At 39.4% G+C, this 27,321-nt stretch overlaps 2 protein-coding genes across 5 annotated transcripts; both read right to left on the bottom strand.

Moving 5' to 3' along the window:
- Window positions 1–318: 318 nt before the first annotated feature.
- Window positions 319–9,129, bottom strand: fhdc3 (FH2 domain containing 3). Its single transcript, XM_067608214.1, has 12 exons — window positions 9,018–9,129; window positions 6,268–6,779; window positions 5,850–5,911; window positions 4,034–4,136; window positions 3,680–3,765; window positions 3,255–3,355; window positions 3,054–3,124; window positions 2,798–2,905; window positions 2,559–2,629; window positions 2,313–2,430; window positions 2,019–2,183; window positions 319–1,600 (listed from the first exon to the last, which is right to left on the bottom strand). Exons 2-12 carry the CDS (start codon window positions 6,724–6,726, stop codon window positions 569–571), a joined length of 2,376 nt encoding a protein of 791 aa, XP_067464315.1. The 5' UTR covers window positions 6,727–6,779; window positions 9,018–9,129; the 3' UTR covers window positions 319–568.
- A 992-nt stretch (window positions 9,130–10,121) lies between these two features.
- arfip2b (ADP-ribosylation factor interacting protein 2b) lies at window positions 10,122–25,133 on the bottom strand. 4 transcript variants are annotated; one of them, XM_067608211.1, is made up of 9 exons: window positions 24,782–25,133; window positions 21,940–22,050; window positions 18,611–18,643; window positions 16,873–16,981; window positions 14,406–14,521; window positions 14,041–14,262; window positions 13,767–13,924; window positions 13,220–13,394; window positions 10,122–13,065 (listed from the first exon to the last, which is right to left on the bottom strand). In XM_067608211.1, the coding sequence occupies exons 2-9, from the start codon at window positions 22,036–22,038 to the stop codon at window positions 12,910–12,912; spliced, it is 1,068 nt and encodes a 355-aa protein (XP_067464312.1). In that variant the 5' UTR covers window positions 22,039–22,050; window positions 24,782–25,133; the 3' UTR covers window positions 10,122–12,909. The 4 variants fall into 4 exon arrangements, with proteins under 4 accessions (XP_067464312.1, XP_067464310.1, XP_067464313.1 ...); XM_067608209.1 differs by having other exon boundaries at window positions 18,587–18,643; window positions 24,782–25,131; XM_067608212.1 differs by lacking the exon at window positions 18,611–18,643 and having other exon boundaries at window positions 24,782–25,132.
- Between the last annotated feature and the right edge of the window lie 2,188 nt (window positions 25,134–27,321).

Here is a 27,321-nt window from a genome sequence, read left to right as displayed (position 1 = left end):
CACTTGTGATGACACTATAAGCTAAAACTTTGAAATTTAAATGGATTATACTGTATGGTTATGTATCCCAAAGTGTTGAAGCCTAAAGTTAAAAGCCTAACTTCCTCTGCTACCAGTACAAATGCCTTCCAGCCAGACTGACAGAGAGAAGAAATAATAGATGAAGTGAAAGGCAAGTACTGGAAACTGAGCAGTCGTCACTAAGGAGACAGTCTTCCAAGGATTTCATGACAAGAGTGGAAAAGGAGACATTTTAACCTAAAAAGCAGCAAATAACAGTTAAATGTTGTTAGGTACATAATCCATATACACGTAAAATTAAAAAAAAGGTAGAATATCACCCTTTATTGCGCACAAAAAGACAAGAAAGAAAGAAAGATGTTACGATTTTTGAACGTGGTTTGACTCCCAAAAATCAAAACTTTTACAGTTCAAAGCAAATCCTCATTTGCCTTGGTTTCACTGAAGGGTTAAACCATAACAGTAAAAAAAGACAAACATTTTAACAACCTAAAACACACACAAAAACAAAAAATCACAAAGCTTTGTCTCTAAATGGATTTTTTAATCAACTATTAGATCCTTTGAAGTTTTGTTCTTCCACATCACCAGGCTTACTTCTGCCTCCAATGCGTCTGAAGAAGGATATGAATCGGGAGGTGTTCACTTGCCCCTCAATATGATTCCTTGCCTTATTGCCTCCAGGTCCTTCTTCTCTCATACTTTCTGTCCTTGAGCCAGAGGAGTATGACCTTTGAGATATGCTTCTCTGGTACAAGTCAGATGCTGGACATTGGCTGGTTTCATCCATGGAAACAGACCTCAACATTGGACCATGCGACACAGCTCTCTGACTGGGACATTCAGGAAGAGACACAGAACCACTAGATGGAGATGTTAGACTGTCCTGATTGGAGGAATTGGGGAGACAATTGCCTTCATCACTTTCCCAGACTCCATCATCAAGGTCATCTCCGCCAGACATCAAAGACAGTCTGTGTTGGTTTGTTGGTCTGTTTTGTAGGGGGGTATTTCTTCGGGGGCAAGTAAAAGGGCTCAGAATAGTCCACGGGGAGCCCACATTCCCATTGTTGGCAAAGAAAAAGTCTCTGGTTCTAGGGCGAGGGGTACGTGGGGTAGTTATAGTGTCTTGCGTTCTCTCTGACCGGCGAGGGGTGCCTGAAACTTTGTCCCCATCAAGGCTTCTTTGGCTGTTTTGGTAGCGAAGCACTTTCCGACTTGTCTCATGCATCTTCTCAGCTTCCTCTTTGTTTTCCAGTGCTGCTACTTGCGCATCCTCTTTCTGATGTTTGGGTTGTTTCTTCTCAGTCCTCTCTTGTTTAGTACGGGCCACAGTTTTTTGTACTGATATACTGCGCTCAGAGGGAGACCCTTCAACTGTGGTCAACATGTTCTTCCTGCATCTGGCAAGACCTTCTGGAATAGTGGAGAGAAAACTGTGTAGGGCCGACTCCAAGCTGGAGGTGTCCTGCTCGGGTTCAGGTCTGGGGCCTGACATTGTTGATCGGCGTTTGGTTGTACTACGCATGCTCTCCCTCCTCTTGCGTCTCTGCTCTGCTGCCTCTCGCTCTTGGTTCTCCTTCAGTCGGGTAAAGAGACAATATATTCAGGTAAGGTACAACACAGTGCAGACTATTGTGTGTTCAGATAGAACACAAGGCAAATTTTAGAGACCACAAAATTGCGCAAAGCAAAACTTTGCTTTATGTCAAACAAACCTAAAGGACTCAAGGGGGCAGGAGGGCAGAGCTAGTTAAAATTCAAAAAGGTAGGGCATGGTAAACTGCAGAGTAGAATGGTAGAACCTAATTAAATTTGCCACAAGTCTACTTATATATGCAAATAATCTACAGCGCTCACCATGAAACTACCCAAGGTTCCTTTGAAATTTGGTTTGTTTAATCATCATGCTTGATAGGAATACTCCTTTATATCCCTTAGTTTATTTTTTTCCCCCTATGAGGAATTTCTTCCATTTGAGTAAACTCTATTCTTACCTGCACAGCTGTGTAAAACCGCTTGCAAAATGAATGAAAAATGGAGCAGCACTCCTCCAGTTTGAAGGTAGCTGGATCTTCACAGAAGTACTCAGCGACAGCATTGCTCAGCACTTTTAGCTCCTGGAGAGAGGACTCCATGTCAGCAAGCTTGGCATCAGCCCTCTGAGAAGTAAAAACATAAAAATAAAAAAAGGTAGAAAGGAGAGGGATCCAAACTGCACAAAGTTTTTACAAGTTCAGTTTGTGCATTTGCTATCTTGGTGTTTTTGCACAAAAAAGCGTAAATCTTACCAGGAAAAATGTGTCCATCTGTTTTAAGAGGTCAGGCTGTCTGCTGGTGAACAATTTCACTTCCTTGATCTTCTTCACTTCTCTCTCAAAGTCTGTGATTACCTCCTCTTTACAAATTCTGTGGCAGCCAGAAACATTTACATAACATATTCCAAAAGATACGTTAATATTTGAAGCTACTGTTAGTGAACAAAATATGCTCAGTTAAATTACCAAATAGATTGTCAGTGAACTAATGATAGCCACCTTGATGCCATCCCAATGTTTTCAAGCTGATTGGGGAAAGTCAACAACTCAGCATCGATGTCCTCTGCTTGCTGTAGGTGGAAGATAAAGGATGGAAAGCAACAGTGAGTAAAGAGATGGAATGGGAGAACAAATCAGTGACATAACTATTTAGAGACTTAGCATGACAGCATGGTTTTTCATGATTTCACAGATATTTTCTTCAGTGAGCATCTGTTCATCCCAGGGATCTTCCTCACCTTGGCAACGTAGTGCATGAGGTTCATGCCAGGCTTGTTGGCCTTGGTGTCTGCCAAGTTGAGCAGAGAGGTCATCCTGAAGCCAATGGCATTGGCACTGTAGCCACCCTGAATAATAAATTATTTGAATGTTCCATTCATTGGTATAATAAATGCAGAGTTAAAAAAAACCTTGAAGAATAAGGGGCTTAAATGCTTCAGATATTACATTATTGTGTGGTTAAGAAAAGTGCAATTCTGAATGAAAAATACCAACAGCGTTCATGTAATTTCCAGCTTTTAATACCAGCCGAATGACTGAGTGGAGGTCATCGCAGTCCAACAGCTCTAAGGGGGGAGAAGACAAAGAGATGTAGACAAATAAACTTAATATAAACTTCACCTGAGACCTGGATGGACTAAAACAGATAGAAGATGGGACTGTGAGCAGTTTTGGTGGATGTGTGTGAAATGTTACCATTAGCTGCTTTGGTCATAACAGCAACAGAGTTCTTCACATCCTCCATAAGAGGAAAGAATTCCTCCCTTAGCACCATAGTCTTGAGGCGTTCCTCGTAGCTAAAGGCAACACACATACAGTAGTTTCACACCAGGACTATGTAAGTCTAAGAGAAATCTAAGAAAAGGCAAATTTTTCAAATGGTACAACTCTTGCTCAATGAACTGTACATGTTTTGACATGTTACTGTATATACGTATGTAGTCTGTGGTGCAAAAATGGTAGAATCATAATAATTGCATACATTTGTAGTAAAGTTAGTTGGCTGGAGATTAACAAGAACATTTATTTTACTAATATGCAAGCCAATATTCCATAACAAACAAACAAAAAAATCCCAACCAATAACCAGAACCAGTGTTATATGATTTTGGAAAACTCACCATGGCACTTTGACTAGCTGCACCATGAACTGGTCTGCTTCAGGTAACGAGGAGAGGTTCCCACTGAATGATAATAGCTGCTTCACCTGTACATTAACACAAGTTTAATTCAATGGCTTTTGTGATCATTCCCTTGATAACACAAGTTTAAAATGTAAAGAGAGTATCAGGCTGTTATCAGGTCAGGTAGCATGACCAATATGAAGCATTTGAACTTCAGGTCAGTATTTTTTCTAACTATAATCAGGTTGATAATGGTACACTTCTTATGCCAAGACACTCAAATGTTCATTAGTCTTATTTTACACAACCAAAGCTGTATGATGAGAACAGAAGCTGTGGAGCTGCTGTTACCTCACTTTCTTCTGGCAGCAGTTTACAAAGCTCTTTCAGTTTGCCTGATCCAAATCTGAGCCAGTTCCCGTGACATATGTCTTGCACAATTTCTTTCACTGGCCTGTAGAGGGAGACAATACAGCAATGATAAAAAGGCAGATTATGTTGCCATAATCAACATGATTTATCACATTATTAGTCCTTCTAAGTCATGCCAGTTGTTTCTCTACATTCAAAGCTGACTGCTTTACATCCACTTCAAAAAATAACAAATTCAAGAAATTTAAAACTTGCTTGAGGCAGGTTCTCCATCAGGGTGAGCATCATGTTCAGCTTTTCTTTTTTGTTTGAGTTTTTTTTCTGTTTGCTGTTTTTGCTGCTACAGTGCACTTAAGAGTAGAGAGGTGGCTGCTAAATAGCATGGCATTCACAACGTCAAACCCTGAAGACAAACAATTACCAAACATGCACGTCATGAAAATAATGATATGAATTTAGTAGCTTCTGTTCGTCATCAGCTGACTCTCAGATATTGGATGTTGGAGCCTCCCACGTTGACCTCTACTGCAGGTTAATGTGTAACCAATTTCAATGGAACAATTTAAAGTTTTTACATTATGTCCAGGAAATAACTAAATGACTTCAAGTAGCATTATCAAGTGCACTTTCATCACTACCACACAGACGCTGATGTGGTTTGAATTTGACTAGGATGCCGGAGCAGACATAATTACAGTACATAGCTGATGACACATTTGGTATTCAAAGTTTGTGAGCTGCATGAACCTTGAACTGAAAGTGACATCATCTTGATAACGTTCGGGCACAGAAACTGACTGCAGTGCTGAAAAGCCAATTTACAGTTCAGTATTGTATGTAATACTAAAAATATCACAACTACCTAAAATGTTTAGGGAATCAAATGCAACTATACTCTGTAGTATTACAATTTGGATGTTCAAAGGGTAACTAAGTGGAAATCACTCTAGCTAACAGATGTTTTACTGCTTTAGGTGTAGGACACCTCCAAGCTCTGTGTTAAATTCTAGCATCCAATAGCAGCACCTTGCATTAAACAAATACTGCAGGATATATACATTCATGCTCTCTACATCCCAAATAATTTGCAACAACTATCAGTATTCAGTAAACTGAACACCTCACCCTCTAACTTTTAAGGGTTTGTGCATAATTTGAAAGACAAAACAGTGGTGGCAAAATGGAAAAAAACACTTGTCCATCAAGGTTTCGGCAAGCACAATTAGCCGTGTTACTAGGTAGGTAGCAACTCAAAAAGTGATTGTGCCTGTATTGATCCTTTAGCAATAACTAAAATAGTTAAATAAGCAGTTGTGGAAGATGAAGTATTTTGAGTAAAGTGACAATTCAACGTGGCTACAAACTTGCTGGGTTTATCCCTCATTTCCATTCTCTCTCCTCAGCCTCATCTACTAGGTCAGCACCATGTTTTCCTATTATAAAAGTATTAATAAAGTGAGTTACAATTGTTAAAACAAAGTGTTTTGGTTCCAACATTGCTACTAAACGCTCTCACATGATATTTAAAAAGGCATTTCCATGTATTAGAATATGGTCAGCTCAGATAAAGAGCCTGCTGGCTGGGTAATGATTAGCACAGTGGAAGTAGCCAGTGTGTCAAGATCCGTATTTCTGACCACTGCATACCATAGTTCTTCCACTTAGCTATAGTTTTTGTTGTGTTTCTGTTTCTTCATATGTTGCTCTGTTGTGTTCTGTCACTCAAATCAATTCATCATTTTTTTTAGACACTCATTCTCACCAGTATTATAGCTTTTACTTCAACCATCCTTACCTCTTGAAATGTCTCAGGAAGATCCCAATGTTCATACTCTTTTTGGAGTCAAGAATTGTGACCTAAAGACAAAAAAACCCAACACAAGCATTAATACCAATTACAAAAAAAGGTTTCAACTTTGTGCAACCATATTCAGATGAGAGGACAAGTCCATAATCACAAATACACTTCACATAATCTTTGAGGAAGCAAAAAAGTCCCACACGCTGTTTTACTTCAGCAGTTCCTCATTGATGACATGATTGGTGCAGAACTTCTTACATATGTGTTCATTACTTCCCCAGCTTGTGCTTTATGTGTCACTTTATTGTACATGCCCATAAAAACCTAGGATTGTCTGCATCAGTTACTGAAAATCAACATTTGTTAGTCATCAAATTTCAATTATGGCCTACATCTAATCCTATCTATTTACCTGAGGCTCCTGTGGGAAAAGGTCCATCCCCTCACACTTCTTCAGACCCATGACCTTTGAACTGTGTAGTGAGGCCCGTTTGTCGACATGACTGAACAACTCCTCCATGCTTCGAAAATCCAGCACCAAGTCCCTCTGAGGCCGCTTAGACGTCCAGACATTCAATTTACCCAGGACACGCTGGCGGGGGATAGTGTCCCAGTTCAGCTTTTTCATGGAACGTCGCTGGACAGTACGAGAAGAGAAAGGAGGGGGTGGGAGAAGAGGAGGAGGAGGAGGAGGGGGAGGGGGAGGAGGAGGTGGTGGTGGTGGTGGTGGTACAGCGGTAATGCACATGGGGGGAGCAACAGGAGAAGATGCTTGGAGACCTGAATCTTCCTGAAGTGGACAAGGTGGAGCAGAGTCTTGAGAGGAACAGTTGGGAGGAGAAGCAGCTCTTAAAATCAGCACTCCCTCCATCTGTATCTCTCAAATCCAAGGATGATGGGAAGAATTGTGTTGGTCAGTCAAATCTGAGGAGATACAGAAATATGAATCTGGTTAAACTGCATTATTTAAGACAAAAAAGATGATTCATTTGGAAGATTAAATGTGTGTTTGCACTTATTGTCTCTTGTGTGTTTTAAAGCCAAAATGATTAGTCGATTAATTGATCAACAGGAAATTAATCTGCGACAGTTTTGATTGATCAATCTCTAATGTTCTTTATGATTAATGTCTTTAAGTTTACTAGTTCCAGCTTCTCAAATGTTAATATTTTTATGTTTATTGTCCTCTATTATAGTAAATTTAACATCTTTGGGTTTTTGAATGTGGGTCAGGCAAAACATAACATTTGACGGTGTCACCTTTGACTTGGGAATCCGTGATAAACATTTTATGAAAAAAAAAAACAATTAATCAAGAAAATAACCATTAATAATAGTTAGTTGCAGCCCATATATAATTAGTTATTAGGGACAATCTTTTTCAAATATAGTGTTTTCTCATTGTTTTATAGCTTCTGACCAATGTTTATCCATGTACAAAACCATAGAGACTATTCAGTTTCTAAATATCAACATATTTCAGCTTTCAAATATCAAAATATCATAAAGATAATGTCTCTGCAGGCTTTGCTGAAAACCTGCCAATAGCCTTAATTTCTTAGTCAGAATTCTAAGAATAGAAAAAGCCTTAAATATTTAACTTTGAGGTTTCTGTTATTTTGTATGACTTGTGAAATGGCATAACCACAGGCAGACAACATTGTGCCATCATCTTTACACTCACCTCACTCACAGAAAAAGTGTTTTCCACAGTAAATGTAACTAAGTACATTTACTCAAGTACTGTACTTAAGTACAGTTTTGAGGTACTTACTTGGGTTTTTCCATTTGATGCTACTTTCTACTTCCACTCCACAACATTTCAGAGGGAAATATTGTACTTTCTACTCCACTACATTTATTTGACAGCTTTAGTTACTTTTCAGAAGAAGATTTGACACAATGGATAATATAACAAGCTTTTATAATACAACACATTGTTAAAGGTGAAACCAGTGCTTTCCAAATTTTTTGGTTTTTGACGTCTTACAAAAAGCAGTTTCAGATGTCTAGGAGTTGCTAACAGCTCCATTAAATAGTGATTTTTCCCTCTAAACTTCTCTTATGGTTTCATTTCAATAAATGTTAAAATCATCCAATATTTCACCAAAAAGCAAAGATTAAAAGGTCTTCCTAAAAAGTCCAAAAACTGAAAACAAATTTCTTCTCCCATTAATCATCTCATGACCCCTCAGATTTATCTGGTGACCCTTTGGAGGGGCCTGACCCCTAGGTTGGGAACCACTGGACTAAACTAGATAACTATAAATAAAATAGTTCAAACTAGCTCCACCCACAGTAACATGCTGCTCACATGATGATGCTTCAGTATTAATAATGATGTATATATAATATATCAGTCAGAGGGACCAAACCACTACTTTTACTTTAATGTAATACTTTTTCATGCAGGACTTTTACTTGTGATGGAGTATTGTTACATTGCTGTATTGGCACTAACTAAAGGATCTGAATACTTCTTCCACCACTGGCAATATTGTTTTGCCTTCTGCTTCTCTTCCATGAACTACACAATAGCATAACATTTTCTCCACAAATATAAAGTCTACCCTTAAGTCACTTTTCTTCCGTATGACTGTATCACATGAAACGTCATTGAGATAATCACGTCATTTTAATGTTACAGTCTTCCCAGCAAAGACAAATGCCTCATACAACATACTTTATACTTTATATTACTTATTAGAGACCAGTGGTGAATTCGGCATAGATGTCATCCATCAAGCATTAAACTGCCATAGAAACTTTTAACTTTAAAATACGATTTGCGCTGCTTTCTGTCGACATCCGCTGTTTTGTTTTCGTGGAGGAAGGCTGTATTAACAGGCGAACCAGCTGCAATTAAATGTGCTTATTGTGATGATTATACTGAAACATGGAGGACTATTCGTGAGCCGAATATATAAGTGGACAGAAACGATTCTTATACGTGCCTTGTTAAAATATGCTTGCGTGTTTTGTGATAATTTAATTTGTATTTAATTTCACATTTTTTGAGTCAGTTCTTAACATACAATGAAAAACGGCTCACATCTTTACAAAAAATGCTGGTATTTTAACATATCATCCAGCACACGCAATACAAACGTAACAGATGTTGGACTTTAAACCAAAGCACCATTACAGATTAATTTTACTTACCGAGTCCTTTAAAAACGTAGCTGTCAAATTAATCCGCACTCTGGTCAGGCCTCGTGCTCCTGCAGTGAAGGAGTCTGTCTCACCAACAGCAGTCACAGGTGCAGGGCGCGCGCCTCCACCAATCAAATTCAACCCAGTTGTTTCCAGGTACAGGGAACGCCCTTTCAGGTGAGGTAGAACAGTGGTTCTCAAACTTTTTCATGTTAAGGACCCTTAAACTGGCACAAATTAGACCACGGGCCGCCATTGAATAAGATTTGTCCCAGGGTCCCCCATCTGATAAGATTTTTGCTTTTAGATGTTTTATTACAGAAAGTGTATGGAACCCATGATCAAAATAGTCATACATTCTGTCACTGTGTTACTTATAGATGGAATTATAGTGAAAATAAATGATTCCCCTTTTTGCTGGGGACCCCACAGAACCTCCTCAAGGATCCCCTGACCCCACTTTGAGAACCACTGAGGTAGAGGATGGGTAAACCTTCCCCATTTGCTAATCAACAGGGGTTAAAAACTTCTGAAAACTTTTCTTTAAAGTACAATATCCTCATTAGGTCGGTTAATGTGACTAATAGCCTTGGCTGCCCAATTATCATTCAAAATTTGAGTTTTCTGCTCTGTGGTTAATATTGTTATTTATTGTAGATAAAACAGGCAGAAGAAAAACCTCCAGAACCCAAAAAATAAACAGAAAAATATGACACTGACACTTTGGAAGTGCCATTTCTCACTTCAGAATTTCACTTGTGGATTGGTGAACTATGTAGAGACATGTGAGAGACTTTATGGCCTAACTGGTGCAACCTGTGTGTGAAAACGTGTGAACTGTTGGTCCTGACTGAGAAATGTATTTGTGATATGAGGAGACCTTCTGTTGGGGTTCCATTGTCTCAATAGTCAAACAGGAGAATTTAATTACATGAGATTAACATGATAAATGATGGTTGATCAAGATTACTCTTTAAATTCTTGTACATGATTGTAATCACAAGATTAAGGTTTTATTTGACTGAATCCAGATGGTTACTTCTCTATGTGCAACACTCTCAGCTACAGTGCAATACAAATGAAACAAAGGAGCAAACAGGAAAACGCAGCCAAGGCATTTGAAAATGTGTAGTTTTTAATTTTGCTCCCTTGGGGTGGGGTGCGAGTTTTCAGGTCTGAGTGAGGAATGAAGGCAGAGAATCACATCAATCCATGACACGACTTCATTTATCATCTTAAATACCATTATGTGCAATCATTCATACAGTACAACACACCAGCTCAGCCTAGAAAACATTGATTGTACACAAATAAAATATCTATTTATAAATCTTGGTTCTCTCTTGGCAACAATCGAAAGACTGCGAGTCAGAGTGACTTTAAATGCTTGTCACACCTTTCCAATTTACAGGAGGTTTTACGACTACAGAGCAAAAAAGAAAAATCCTATTGCCATTCATTTTGGTGTTGGGGTAAGGAATTTGAAAGGGGCAGGTTTGGAAGAGGGGTCACATTTTGTTAATATTGCTGTGTGGCGGTCAAACAGACCAGGAGCTTACCAGAGAGATTGCAATTTTTAGCCGCAAGTGAGGCCGAGGTCTTAACTGAGTCACTCAAATCAAATCCACTTCCTAACATAATTGCCCCTTAAGAGTGCAGCATTGAATGTAAACCCAAAGTTTGGATTCTGCTTCAGCCAGTTTCGAGATTGAAATTAACAACAGTAAGCACGGCGTTATGCAAGTCCACATGAGCTGGCGCACAGAAGGCCGGGAGTAGAGCATCGGTGCATTCACACATATCTGCACCTATACTTTGGATCGCTGCCTGCCATGCAAATACAGAGGAGACAAGAAGCTGGAGGACTAACACATTTAACTGATGGAGATGTCACAGAGCTCTCCCTTGTGTTACTAGAGACTCTCATGAGTTAAATGCAACATGGTAAAACATGACAATCATTACACGAAAACACTTTCAATCGATTGACATATTTGGAGTGTATCAATTACAGATTTGGTTCGCCTGAGGCATAATTTCTTGATAGTGTGTACTGTTGTCATCTGCAAAATGCCATTAATGCCATACTCATGAACTTGGTAACTTGCACAAACCGTTAGTTTCAGTGTACAATATGCTGATTCCAACACATAAGATGAACATAATAAATACAGTGATGCATTAAAAAAAAAAAAAAAAAAAAAAAACATTACATATGTAGTACCATGCCTATGTCTTATGATAATACCTTGTCTTAATTGTCAACAATTGGTGATTGTTTCCTATCATTACACCCAGACAATGTTTCTGTTAAAAAGGAGATTAAAAACAAATGATGAATCATTAGTGTAACTCCAAACCACACCTACTAAATTTTATGTTGAAATATAAGAATTAGTCGTGTTAGATAGCTAATCTTCAGTGTGAAGAAAGGTAAACATTCGCAAATATATTCTGCTTTAGTAGGGACTGAAATAAATGATCCTAGATGGTCTTAATGTCAAAAACATACTTCAACAATGCATCACTGTGACATCTGTCCTTCTACCAAAAAACAAGAAAAAAAAAGAAGATAATTTCTTTTAAATACAGTCATTAAAACAGTTAAATAATGGAATGAATCCATTCGAGTTTGTCAGATCATGACTGACTGGTATACACATCCTACATACAGTACCAGTTAAAAGTTTGGACACACTTACGTGGAGGTGTATCCCAACTCTTGACTGGTACTGTTGGTCAACTGTCACTCAACAGGACACAGTGAGGTCATAATCCAACAAACACCTCTTTCAATTCTCTTTGGGTAAATAAAATACAATTAGTAAAAGACCCAAACCAGTATAACTTTGGGAAGCTGTGGCATTGCTTGTTAAATGATCACTGCATATACCAGCTGAAGTCAAAAGAATTTTCAAGTTGCATTTCTGACAAATACAGACTAAGCACTGCAGTATTTGCAGTCTAAAACACCAGCACACATGGCCCAAACAGTATCTTGTCCATAGCTGTGAAGCACAGGACATACAGCTGACTACAACTGATATAATAGGGAAATAAAGAGATGACAAATTAAGGAAAACTAAACTAAAACACAACACTTGTGTTTTTTTTATAAACTACAAAACAATTACATAATGTATTTCAAAAGTGAAACAGTACTTAATTTTAAATGTACATTGATTTGAAATGTCTGGACATTCCTTTCCAGTGTACCATACAAATCCCCTTCATATGTAGAGTTTGAAATCTTTTTCAGAACTTATCTTTATTCCTCCAGGCCACGTGTTCATTTAGTACATTAGCTCATATATAAGGAGGCACACAAGGAGAGGGATAAGGTCTGGAAGAGTTTTGATGTAGTGTTTGGTTACATCTGTGTGTGTTATAATGGTTTTCTACCATTTTGCCTGTTCTCATCTGTCTCTGTTACTAAGATGGTGTTGGGTTGAAGTTGAACTCAGAGCACTGGGAGCACTTGAGGAGTACAATAATGGCCATAAACATGACTAACACAAGCTCACACAGCAAAACAGTGTTGAGATACAAGGGGGTCAAGTCAAATAGGAGAAAGAGAGGAGGGAGAGATGAACAGTTTCTCTGGGAACAAAGCACAAATAGGATTAGAGTGAAAAAAAGGGAGTTGGTAGGAGAGGCACTAAAAGCCCCCTGACTGTTCATGAAACTGGCCACTTGTTTTCCTTCTGCATTTGGCCCATTTATCAATAATACCCTGCAATTCATCTGTTCAATCATACAGTCACACGCTCATCTTATCTCTTCTTCCACCCTGTGATCTATACGTTTCCCTCTGTAGTGGTCCTCTGTAAGTTGGGGGTTTCAACAGGTAACAGGTGGAGGTGGTCGAAAAAGAGGACTGCAGGAGGTCCAGCAGGCACTCTCACTGCTCCTCTAACCAGGAGGGCTTGTCGGCCCCTGGAGGCCTCAACTTTATGTTGAACTGCTTCAGCGTCTGCTCCAGCTGCTGCTGGTTGCCAGCAAAGTATGCCGAGATGGCATTATGGAAGAGGAGGAGCTGCTTATGCATCACCTTCACCTGTGTGAGACAAAGAGAGACGGGGCAGCTTAGAGTTTTGTTTATGCGTACTATCACAAAGAAATGTGAACACATCGAGTCAACCTGGATGTATATATTGTTTTCCCCCCACTTACAAGGCTGCTGATGATGCAGCCCTTCCCTGCCAACTAACCTTATTCTCCTCCAAGAACTTGAGTTTAATGGTGACGTCTGAGCGGAGCCGTTCGTACTTGTCCTTATGGACTTGGTACTGTTGCTGAGCAGCATCTATGCGGGCCATGGCTACGGCGTCTCTCGGACCCAAACTAAGTTCCTCCAGGTCTGACCTGTACGCGTCAAACTCCAATCTATACAAAAAAAAGGAGGGGAGGGAATATATGAGGTTATACTTCAAAGATCCAGACAGGATAATGATTTCTAAACATAATAATAAAAAAGGTGGTTGCATTAAATACTCATTTTAGCTTATACAGATGGAAACGATTATTTGTCTTACATTTCAGGACTAATATCATCTTTTTGGGAAATACAAAGCACACCAACGCTGCCTGGACCCTATGTGTGCACACTATAAATCAATTTAATGAAACTATAGTGTGCACAATGACAACATCAATATTTCTGTGCTTATTTTTGGTGTATCACTTTGCTAATCCTGCTGTAAAAAAGGGTTTATTCAGTCTCTTAGATGAAAAGATTCATTAATATACTGTCTTTACCTGGCATTCTCATACATCTTGATCGTCATCAGGGTGTCCTCCATGGTCTTGTTGACCAGTGTGTTGATGCTGGACACAAAGAAGTTAATGGCACCAAGTAGAGTCTCTCCATTCTTACACAGCAACTTCTGAGTCTCTGCATTGTAGCCAAACTCATCCTATAAAGGGCGAAGAAATCGTTAATGCACACAACAGAATGTGGATGGTATTAATTCTTTTAAAATGTCAGCATAAATCTAACCTAAAGCTACATGGATAGATTTTAAGGCCTCACCCGTAGCTCTGGGGATTTCTGACTGAGATCAGCAAAGGTGTCACCCAGCGCATGCTGCGTCTGCACCATGTTGTAGAAGTGGTTGGTCAGCGCTCTGGCCAATCGCAGCACATTCTCATATTTCCGTTTTGTGTCTCTCAGCACCTCGATCTGGGCCTCCAGCTCCAGGTCCACAGTCCTGGAACCCCGACCGAAACGCTCCGAGATCATTTGCTTTGTACACTAAAACAATGAAGGAAGACACACGAGGACGTTAGCAAACAATTTTAAGGCACTAAAATAAAATCATCAAGTAGCTCTTTATCATATAATGATAATCTATTGGCAGTTTTACTTGTTAGTCAGCATTACATAACCTCATGTACCTTGTAAGTGTTGAGACCCCACTTCTTCACTGTTTCTATTTTCTCCACAGCAACACCTCGGGTTGTTTCCTCTGCCGTCATTGAAGAGCTGCTGCTGCTGTGGTGCATGTTGGAACCTGAGTGATAAAACCCAAATGTAGAGACAGAAGAAGATGGTAAATAACAAACGAAAGCAAACAAACACTCACAGGTAAACAAAGGAATATTAACCCCAGCAAAGAGTAGACCAAACAGAGAATCTTTAACTACTAAAGTGTGTTCAAAATGTGCTGCATTTAATAAAGACCAAACTGAGGATGGTTTCTGAAATCTGTCATTTATCTTCCAACCCATGCCCATCACCACTAGCCTTTAAACCAGTATAATATCATGCATAGCAGTAAATGAATGAGTAAAAGGCAGAAAAATGCAGAGGATGAAACAAAGAGGAAATAGTGAGACAGCCTTGTGTTGCGGACACAATTTATTGTTGTCCTGGAGGTGTGATAAAAAGGTGCAATCAGACTGCAGAGTCAGTGCTAAAATTTCAATCTGATTAATTCATGTAGAGTCCGTCGAGTGTTCAACTTTTTTTTCCCAGTACCTTGGTATTCATGTGATTGGCTTGCTATGTGGTGGATGACAGTGCTGCTTGGGGGGACGCTACCGCGCCTGGCCTTCATACGCAGGTCTGTGACAACGGGTGGGTGGTTGTAAGGGAGGGTTTGCATGAAGGAATGGTTCGGCGTGAGTATGGATTAGAGTAGAGGTGGGATTTACATGGGTTTTTTGGGTCAAATTGTGGGAACGATTTTGTTTAGGATCAGGTGTATACAGGAAGTAATTATCAAGGTTGAGCAAGTGTGCCAAAAATGGAATGATAATGCAGAAAGGTAGAGTAGGAGAAAAATTGGGAGGAGGAGCAGGGAGATGCAGAAAAGGCAGAAAAGTAAGATGACAAAAGGGAGAGGAAGAGGAGGATGAAGAACATGTAGGAGGGGATGGTGAAAAGGATGTGGAGGACAAAGACAGACAGTACAAAGATGAAAAAGACAACATTTAGTGCATGACAATCAGTGAACAATGCAAATGAGTGAAGATGGAAGACGGGGGCAGTTTGAATTGCAGCAGCACTACAATAGTGCGATACTAAATGAGACGAATCAATCTTTCATTGCTGTCGATATTCAAGGTTTTAAAAACAAATACACTTTGTGATAAACTTGAAGATGGTTGCCGTTTCGCTACAGAGAAGTTCAGAGATCAGTTTATTCTGGGAAAAACAAAAAAAGCAAAAGACCCATTAGATGATGTGCTTAAAATCCCAAGAGACACCAACCTGACAGAAGAATACGTAAAAGAAAGGCAGTGATAGAAAAAAAAGGCACAATATGTCCAAGAAAAAGAGCAGCAGGTAAAAATATGTGTAGGTACTGTCCTTCTCTACCCTGAAAAACAGACAAATTGATGAAGATGAGAGGGACAGAGAGGCTGCTTCCCAGCTGTCTAAAACTAATTCAGAAAGTATAAAGAGCATCTTTCCAAAATGAGATATGAGAAATATCCATTAAAAAAAGAAAAAAAAGAAAAGTAGAAAATCATGATGTCTCTTTTTAAAGGATTACAGTTAACAGAAAAAGTTATTGCTTGATGATTCTGAACGACTATATTTACACGCTGGATGTGTTCCATCATCTAGAAACATCCCCCATCTCTCTGAAAAATGGTTATATCACATTTTGGAAATTGGCTCTACGTTATTAAAAATAATTAGGTCTAAGGAGCAACCTAATCCTGTAACTGGGATCCTTTTGTTAAACTCTGCATTGTAGCGCACAGCGGGGCCTGAGAGAGAGAGAGAGAGAGAGGGAGAGAGGGAGAGAGAGAGAGTGTAACAAAGATGAAGAAACATTAGTCTCAAAAAAGCAGCAATGAGAGTGTCATTGTTTCCCTCTGAAACTGTAATGCTTTGAACTTGAAAATTGCATTAATCTCTCAGTGGAGCCTCTGTTATCATACAACAAATGAAGGAAGTTTTGTTTATTTGTTTAGCATGGTATTTCTGGTATGTCTTTTTTTTTTTTTAAATACAAAGTTTGGGACTAAAGTCAGCCAAAACATTACATAACACTTTAGTATTCACAGGCTGTTTTTTTATCAGCAATATATTTCATCATTCATTCTGCCACCCTGCTTTCTAAGGCACATTTTCAGATACAGTGGAGGTCTATGCTAGTGATGAATGAAAATCATTGAATCAGTGATGAATCAGAGCAAATTGACCACCAGTTATCGCAAATTAATGGCTTGCGTGATCTCACGGGAAGATGATATGAGGCCCCAGAAGTCAAACACTTCATTGTCCTCTGAATAAACTCACACAGTGAGTCCAGAGTCGGGAGACGCGGCGCAGAGTCAACAGAAGAAGTCAAAATGGGAGAGCTGAGAAGAGACTGAAAGGATGTCAGAGACAAAGAGTGAACTCTACCTTTGATTGAGCTGGTTGGGATGATACCCTCTGCTGTTCCTCCATACCCCCCAGATACAATGCTGGTCTCGTTGAGATTCGGACCCGATACCATCACCTGCTGTAGGTCCTGCAAAGTTTAAACGGGGGAATAAAAAAAAAAAGAACAACAAAAGGGAAGAACGGAGGGTTTAGGGCGAGGGTTAGGGTTGGGGTATGTAGACAAGGATATTATGACTTGAGTATAAAATTAAGGCAGTATAGACAATGTATGTTAAAGATTTATTCACTAGAGGGAGACAAACACTACTATGTTAGGAAGGTTAGTCAGTACACACAGTCATCAAGCAGTGTCTAACTTTGACGACTTATCTGGGAGTCAACAGGGAAAACTCTGAAGTGTGTGAAAGACAGAAAACACACCGCTACAGTTCCCAATCAATAATTAACCCAGCTAACGACTTGAGCTGAATCTCCCGCTACGCTGCTGTTGGGAGCAAGCACGAAGAACTACTACACCACGGCAAGCAAGCAGTGACTTTAATGATCTACGCAGCAGAAAACGCTCAAGCAAACTATTTTCTCCTTCCAAAATGACGACCGTCGTTTTCCTTAATTTAACTCACTGTTTTCCTCTGTTTGCCTCCCTGCTCGTGTGTCAGCTAGTAAAGAGAAAACAGTTGTGAGGGATTTATGGGAAAAGGAAAATCTGGCCTGAACAGATTTTTCACTTTGGCGAAGCATATGTGGAGCCCAGGTTCCTCCAACAAATAGGTTTTAATTTTACTCATGCGTGTAGCCGTGAGCAAACCTCTCATTTCATTTGTTGTTTAACACTACACAGAAAAGTCTGGGCAAAGACCCATATTGTCCATCATAAAATACAAGAGGAGCATAATATATAGGACACTTCCTGAAGCCTGGAGCTCAGAGTCAAAGTAAGACTGTGATAAGGAAAGTTCAGACGAATGCTCTGGGGGGTGAGGAAGCAGTTTCCTTTTTATAAACAAACGCAAAGAGTATGTTTGATACTAGCAAAAGGAAGTGAAAAAGAATGTTGCTGTGATTTGTGTCGTTGGAGGTTAAACAGTGTTCACTGTGGGAGATGAGTATCTTCTTACGAATGTATCTAGGCTCTGCTTCGGGGCCTTATCTGTTTGTCGACACAGACCTACAGCAGTAGTCAAGGACAAACCCTCTCTTTCTCTTTGCTTTCTTGCCAGAACACATTTCTCATTACGACTGAAACAGAGCAAGTGAAGCCAATTCACATCAACATTACAGTATTAGTATGACACGATGATTATTAGTGTGACACCGTGTTTTGTCAAACGACACCAGCTAAAATTAAAGGAATTACACTCACACATCACTCAAGTGCACACACACACACACACACACACAGATAATCTACACTATGTTAGCTCGCTCAAGACAACACACACTGGATCATTTTGAACCTAAAAGATCAAATGAAAACAGATTTTAATGTTGAGACCCAAGTGTTTTGTTTTGTTAACACTCCTTCCAGCTAGAGTTAGTAGGAGCCAAATAGCCGGCAGTACAATTCAAACTGCACAGTGGTTTGCCATAAAAATGAAATATTGTATCTGACATTTAGTGAAATATACCAATATAGTGATGTGAGGCAATTTAAAGCTTTATAAAGTCAAACCACTGAACAGTACTAACACACCAACATAAACACACATAAATGCACAAATGGCCTGCTCACCCTGGTGCCTCTGGAGCTCCCTACCTTCTCATCTAAGCTCCACTGCAGCTTTGCAGCCTGCACAGAGATGGAGGAGGGGGGAGGGGGGGGGGGGGGGGGGGGGGGGGGGGGGGGGGGGGGTCAACATACACACACACACACAACAACAACAACAAAAAGAAGGAACAAATAGAAAAAGGAAAAGGAGACAAAAAGAAAAAATCCATAACTGAAATCATGAAACAAGATACAAGGATGTAAAAGAAATCCCAGAAAAAAAAATCATTGTAATGTCCACAGACAGCAGTGATGTAGGATGAAGAGCAGTGATGACTGATATCACAGCAGGTCAGCTCAGGATTCAATTTTTGAGCTGGTTTATGTTAAAAGTTAGTGGGTCATCCAGTTAACTGGAAGAACATATTTTTCTTATTTTAGCTCATTTTCCATCTTTGATGTGTTACCACAGCTCTGCTATGATATTATGACATCACTGTCTAGACAAAGAAAATACTGATTTCTGATCCAACAGTGCAAACATGAAGATATTTATTTACAAGACATTTACAGACATTAAAAGCGACATCCCAGTAACATTAGGGGGGAAAAGTAACACTGGGGGGGAAAAAAACTTAAGAAGGAAATGATGTGTACGCACAAAAAACATCCACATAAAACACAAAATTTAAGTGGCTGAACTCCAGTTGGAAAACTTTGATTGCTGGGAAAGAAAATTCTCTATTTTACCGACTGATTTGAGGTCATGTCAGGAGTAACATGGCCTTCATCACAGCAACAGTGCAATGACCATTAAACATTTAGCCTCTTGCAAAGATGGATATTTAAATGGACCATAACAGCAAACAACTTAAAAACATGTGAAACACAATGGCAAAGCTTGTTTAATTACATTTTCTACATTATCTCTCTCTCTCTCACTAGAGATCTGCCTCATGCTGTGGCATCTGTTCAATGTGGGAGAAAGCTGACGCAGAAACGTGTCCCTCCCTCCACGCTTTGTTGACACAGCGCCTGTTCCTAGAGATGAAGGAAACTATGGCAGCTTTAAGACATCATAAAGTAATCTGGTTGTCATATCCTAACACTGACGTATGAAAATGTGATGAAGGTTTATCTACAGATGTTGTACCACAAACAGATGCCGTGGCACGATAGGTGCTGGCTCGATAGCAAAGGCTCTGTTCTAAAATGCCACAAGCCGTTATTTTCAAAATAACTAAGCTGCTTGGAGATTCAACAATATAATTACGTTATCCGCAAATTAAAAGCACAAGTGGACACCTATGAGAAATTGAGTATAACAATATGAGGATCTTAAAATGCTGTTGATTCTCAGCGTAGACACCAGTGAGTCACTGCGATGCATCTGATGTTTTTGCCAGGATGCTGCTGGCAGTCGAATCTCTCTGTCACTCTGTCAAGAAAGCTGCCAGTCACATTCACTGCTCTGACACACGCGAGGACACAATGCTACAACATCTGAAACCAGACATCTTCTCCTCTTTAACCTGCCAATCTTCATCTCTCTGTGCACGAGCGATACTGACTGCACAGCAGATATCAATCTGATTTCAGAGGGCTTTCACCCAAGGACAAAGCACAGCCAGTTTCAGATTAATTGCAGAGTTGCTATGACAACTGGTTAATATTCAGCACTAAACAGCGCAGCTTAAGCACTTCTCACAACACAAACTGAGGAAGCCACACCAAACGGTTGAATACTTGCTTCAACCATGCAAGCTTACTGAGAAGGTAGGATTTTCTTTTACAGCTCTGAGTGGAGCCACATAGTTTGTTTAGCAAATAACACAATTAACTGCCAGTGCTTCCTCCAGGATCTTCAGTCTATTTGTCCAACAAGGTGTGGCTTTGGTATGCAGAAGAATGCACAACGTGTTCCACCTGACTTACTCTACAACTCCACAGTTATCATACTACCTGACCCTGACAAAACACACTCCTGTAAATGCTGGAGATGAAATGTTGCAGCTAAACCAGCACAGTGTCTTTTACCTTCAACTCATGGCCCACGAGTGCTTATTTGTTCTGTAAGCAAACGGTCCCCACCTGGAGGGCAACAACTACATCTGAGAGTTTAGCATTTCAATTCAACACCTAGTGTTAAGGTTAATACACAGGAGATGTGTCTGCAACCATGAACAAGAGGCCACGTGATCTGTTAACGGGAACAACTGGTTCCCAAGGAGACAGCTGGACTCCTACACCTGATTTCCCAGCAGGATCTCTCTCATGTAGCTAGGCAAGCTAAGCAACACAAAGACTTCTAAAAGAGTTATACAGGCAATTCTAATACAATAATAGTTGAATCCAGGAAGAAAACAATATTTAAGTATTAGAATACAACTTCTGAATGATCGCTCTGCTCTGAGCAGTTGAACACAGGTACTTTAAGGTGAAGTGAGAAAGAATAACAGTGAATGACCACATGCATACAGCCAGCGTTCAGGACTGACAACTGAGAAGAATGAGTCCTGAACTGCACTGTACATATTACCGCAGAGCGGAGTGGTGCTATGGTGTGAATGGCATGGAAAGAGCCAGCTCCCTTAGCTAATCTCGTGATAGTGAAGAACAATACCCATAACAATAATGTCAAACCTCAAAACAACCAAAGGCACACATTTATCCGTCAGACTGTGAGAAACTCAAGAATGTGGGTTTGATTTTTGTCATGTGAATGATTTTAAACCTTCAGGGATAGTACTGTATTACTGGATATATATCATCGAGTTTGAGGCTATTATTGGAAGGTCCCTTGGGAGAAAAACTCAGGCACAACAAAACAATAATTGGGTGCCTGAAGAAAGGTCACTGAAGATTTTATAAGAAAGTACAGCATAACATATAAAAATTAAAAGGTACATTTAAAATACATTGTTAACAAATAAACATGTTTAAAATATGTTTCATGACTAAACTAACTATAACAGCAAACAAAAAAAATCAAATCATCACTGCTGTAAAAACACACTTTGATGCAACAGTATATATGTGATGTACCAGCTGTAAAGGGCCAATGAGCCAAAGCATCAGAGTAAGAAGCTAAGTAATAGGTCTAGCAGGAGATTCAGTATGGGAGATTTACTTTTATTTAGTGGAAAATACAGTGAAAGAGGATGTCTAACAAGGAAATGGAAAAATAAATGGCTCTGTCTCTGCACCCTCTTCTGTTTGCTGCAGTCTGGCTTTCAGTATGCAAATGATCTTTAGTCAGCTCAGGATTGCAAAGTGGGTAAACACAAACCCTGTGTAATAGCTTTTAAAATAACAACACAGGGCAGTCTCAAGACGTTAAGAGTACACTGTCGACTGATCCAGTAGCTGTGACCCACCTGTTCAAGGCTGTCGTCTTCTGCTAGTGTCCCCGTGTCGCCGTTACTGTTGATAGGAATCTCCATCGTGGCAGCTTTACTCATAATGCTGTCTGTCATAATGCACTGTGTCTGTGAGAAAGACAAAAAAAAATAGACAGAGAGAGACAAAGTGTGGATGCAGCAAACTGTGAGAATAGAGTGAAAAAGGCAGGGATGGATAAACAGTGAGGCCTAACTGCTGCTTTGAAGAGGACGGACCAAATAGCGTAGTCAAAACAGCCAAATCATTAAGCAGATGGGAATATAATTGCTGCGAACAAGCGGAGGGGCTGTTTTCAAAGAGCAAGGCTACCGCTCGGCATTAAAAAAAAAAAAAAACACCTATGAAAGCTCAACGCACAGGAGCCCGCCGCTACAATGAGCTGTCTTGTTGAAGTGGCCACTCTACTCTCCAGCTCAATTACAGGACTGTATGTTAGCCGCGCCCGCTCGCTTCAAACCCCGACTAGAGGGGCGACGGCAAAATGTTTACATCAACATAGTCTATAGTTATTCAAATACCTGAAACTGATTTGGTCGACACCTAGTCGCACACTGAAGTTGTACGAACACGTGCAAAACAACATTTGCAAAGAAAAAAATACCGGACAAGAAGTCATATAGCTCCTATTTTTGGATGGTAAATGAATTCATAGCTAAATGAATTCACTCCCACGAACACTAATGAGGGGTCTGTTTGTATGTCTGTGTGTGTGTGTGTGTGTGTGTGTGTCACGTGGCCACAGATGATGATGATGATGATGCAAAATGAGGGTCAATTTGAGGGCCTGCAGATGTGAAAGAGGCTCATCAGAGGTTTTGACATTGTAGAGCAGGTTGTCGGTTAAACATTTAGCTAAATGTCACACCTGGATGAACTCCAGCATGCACGCTAGCTCTACACAAAGAGATAAGCCCATAATACTGCAAGTGAGTCATTATGCACTGGTGTGTATTATGAGTTATATATGTACATTCGATCAAATGGATGGAGAACAATCGGCTGGTCTGTTGTTGACTATGTGAGTTTAAATCATTGCAGTTCATAAAGAAGGGAAACAAAGTCTGGCAGGTAACAGAAATAAATGCATCAGTGTCAAAATATTCCTTTACTTCCACTCTGATTGGTGAATAACATACACTAACAAACTAATTCACTAAATTATCATTGTTATTTCAACATATGTGTCACAATGTATTCAGAATACTCTGCATTTAATTGATGGTTAAATGTTGATGGAAGATCATAATTAATATGTATATTAGGCTTTTCAAACCTACTTGATGTGTAATCTCAGATGCATTTTAATTACTTCACATCTAATTAATGACACTGTGCAAATCAGTTTTACAAGATATAACTCATATTCAGTGCATATAGTTATTATAATGAGTTTATGATAGAATGTGCAAAAATGTGAATTAAAAAAAAGGCTTGGTGTCCTAACTTGAAGGTAATTGTAAGGCAAGTTTGTGGGAGTTAGATCACTCGCTGGCACCGATGTCACAGATGATGTTTGAAGGGAGGAGTGCTGCTTGTTTACATTTGCTCTGACCTCACCTAAGAGGTCTTTTCCATTATAAAAGCACACTTTGCCATGCCCAGTCCATTTCCTGAGGAATGACACTTCTGTTGACTTTACGCATTAGAACTTGTGTTTATCTTGGCCAAAAATACTATTACGCAAAAACACTCCTTTAAGACAGCTCACTGCAATTGAGTCAGAGCTTCTGGGTTAAACTAAAAACAACACGACATCTTCTTCATATTAATACAAACTGTTCCACCCTATAGTGTCCTATACTGGTAATCCAAAGAAAAGTCTGCTTACTGAACTGAGATTTTAAACTCGAAGTACAAGACACTGAGCTACGCACTTTTTTATCAGAGACTAAAGGTCTCCATAGAGCAACCAGGTCGGCTGCTTTTCATAATACCTGCAGTACATCTGGAGGAGGCCCTGATTCAGCTACATCGTTTAGTCTTCACTAAGTGCCTCCATCCACTATGTTTTGCCTGTCAGTCAAGTCCCTCACTTCAAATCGATGTGAAACATCAGACTACTGCACCTAGGCTCAGTGATGAACTTAATTATTAGTTATTGACAGTCTATTATTGAGAATGAGCAGCTTCCACATTAACTTGAAATGTGCATTTTGCAGCACTAAATGTGCTACAAAAGAGACTATCCACTGTATTTCATTTTGTATGAATTTCTGATATCTAGTTTCCTTTATGAATCTAATAACTAATAGAAATAAATAAACTAAATGAACAATAGAAGGGGGGTAAACACTGTTAAGATTTTTTTTCTTTATTAACCTACGTCATTAACGTATAATGAGTGCATTTTTGCGAAAAGAACATTAGGTTAAACAGTTAAAAATCCTAAAATTAACAATTGAAGGAGGAGACCAGGCTCAGGGTCCATATCAAACACGGCTGGGAACTTTAACAGGTGCAGCTGCACAGGTGCACAGCTGTTCTCTCTCCGGCAGGTAACGCTGGCTGGCAGGAGGCCTCCGGTGGGTTCAATCTGTCCAACGCGGTAGGGGTTTATTCAGGCCGTGAAAAACAACCGATTATAATCGCTATTTGACGAGAGTGTGCAATAGATAGAGGCATATTTTTTTTTTAAATGAAATTAATTTTCTTTCTGGAAAAGGCCTACTTGCAGTTCTCTACATGCAGCTGCAGAAGCTGCTTCAATATGTGAGTTCACTGTGCGTAGCTGGCAGGTTAAAAAATGTATAAATGTAAAATCCCAAACCCAGACATAAAGCAGTATTAAGGTTAACAAACAGTGACGGACTGTCTTACCGGTGTCTCGGGTCCCCGTCGTAAAAAACAGAGCTGTTCGGTAAAGCTAACGAGCAAGCTAATAACCGGCTAACGCCAGTGCATCCCAGACCACTGGCGGAGATTAGCGGAGACTGATGTGTCTTTTGTCAGTCCAAGGAAAAACTGCCAGTAGGAAAAAATGCAGTGTTCTTAATTAGGAATATTTTAATGACATAGCCGGGTTAAGTCTTGTTCTAACTGCGTTTCTCTTCAGAGTCTTCGTAAATAATCCTCTATCTTCTTTTTTAATGAATGCAGGAGGGACGCTTTACGGAACTGACGACACCGTGGAATTCATTTTGCAGACGCGCTCCGACTCAAAGAGCGTCTATTGTTGAGAGGATGAATCACTCGTTACGAATCCAAAAACCTGCCACGGTGTCTAACCAGCGCTAACTTCCACCTCCTGCAATGTTAAGCTATGAAGATGGCATACTCATTGCAAAACAGTTTGTAACATTCAAGTCATTTCTGTTAGCATTTTCATGTATTTATAAATATTTAAAATTATAATATTTATTTAAAATTACACACATTTATAATATGTATAATATATCTAAATAAAGTTATATTCGAAAACAGAGATTTTCTTGGCGTAATCATCCCTCCTATTCATATTGACCAGTAAGAGATGCTGAGATGATTCTGTCCAAAATGTTTTTAAAAGTTTGCTGAGGCTCAGCCATCAATATTAATCATATCAAATCAATATCTTTCAAAGTTACAGTCTTGTTACGCTCCTTCCACTGCAGCTGAACAGGAAAACGCTGTCCATCAAGAGGGAATTGTTTACTAAAAAGACTAATTTTGGAAAGATATCCCCGTTTATCTTCTTTATTTGACTAACTCGATGGCTGAAGCCTCATATTATGTTCAGATAAACTTTTAAATGCATTTTTGCTCAAAACATTTGGTTAAACTAATGTATTCACTCAGTGTTTGTGATTTTCAGAAAAAAAAAAAAAAAAACTTCATCAAACAGTTGAGACACAGACAGAGAGGTCACTGTAACAATCAGTTTGCAGACATCTTTGAAGCTTTTGACATAGCATAGCATATTTATAAGCGTTTCCCATCACACTTCGGAATGATGTTTATTGTACCTGAAAATGGCAACGAAGTGAGAGGTCTTCATTTTTCCTCTCCTCGGCTACAACAAATCTTCGGGAGCACCCTGCAGGTGATGTGTAGATTTCACCATGCCACTGATCACTATACATTAACTCAGGTAAGTGTGAGTTGTACGGGTCCTTTTCATTTCCCCTCTCCATAAGAAATGCTGCTGCACGTAATCAAAGCCCTGTGAATCCTACGGTTGAATACACGAAACTCAATTCATTTCAAGAAACCCTGCCCTCTGTGGGGCTGCAACTGCAAGCTCACTTTTATTATACTGTAATTATACCTCATCTGAGCTTATTTGAAATAAATCTTGAAGAAATATGAGTGGTATAAATGCAATATAAATAGTACAAAAAAGGTTTTTTTTGTTGTTGATTTTTTTCAGAGCCACAAACAGGGAAATACTGTGTAGACTTTTTTAGATATTTTACATTGTGTGTAGGCTGATGGAAAATGGGGGGGGGGGGGGGGGGGGGGGACTTGTAAGTACTATCTTCTCAGGGGACATACCATACACCTGAACCTTAGTCTTCTGGTTCATTTGCCTATTTCTTGAAAAGGTCTAAATGCATGATATAACAGCAACGGGTAAGACAAAGTTTGGTTAGTTGTGTGAAACAGAGAATACCTATTGTATGGGAACAAACATGCAAACGCCCACTACAGTCATTAACATACAGCAGCTTGATACAATGGGACAGTGTGGGGGTAAACAACAGGAATGCTCTTACATGCCCCAAATGCATTTCTAGCATTTCACACACTTTTCCACGTATAAGATATTATTTTTATGTAACATCATAACTGATTTTCAAACACGTTAGTGAGGCTTTAATGAAACCTGACTGTACATGTCTCCACTGAGGTTTTAGGTCGCTAACTTGTCATCACTTGTGTGGTACTAGTCTTCATCCAGCCTGTTACTTCCAATACCTTGGCTGCAGTGAGAGCACAAAGTAGCTACTATACTGCCCCCTGTGGGTACATTTTAGTATGAGGTAATGTCCTGAAAGAGGACACTACTATCTTGTGGAAATTCAATGGATTTTTAAAAAATATTAATTATATCTTGATTTTATATTATTATATTTATTTCAACTTGAGAATCCACTGTAATCCACTACAACAAAACAACCGAAACATTTCAGTTTATTAACACAATTTGAATTAGCAAACTAATTTTGTCAGAGGATTTTGTTATCACAAGGAATTAAAGCTAATCTGTCATGTTTAAATAAAAGGATGGCACAGCCAATATGTACATAAATGTACCTTTGACCCAGTAACAGTAAGGATCTCATGTTAGAGAACAATATGTTAAAAAACAGTTTAACAGAAGCTGAAGAGTAAAACCAATAATAACAGAACAAACCTCAAGCACAAGGGATCCTCACAGG

Source organism: Thunnus thynnus, chromosome 13, assembly GCF_963924715.1.
Source record: "Thunnus thynnus chromosome 13, fThuThy2.1, whole genome shotgun sequence".
NCBI lineage: Eukaryota > Metazoa > Chordata > Actinopteri > Scombriformes > Scombridae > Thunnus > Thunnus thynnus.
The sequence above is the reverse complement of the archived record's forward strand: the minus strand, read 5'-3'. Positions and strand labels throughout refer to the sequence as shown.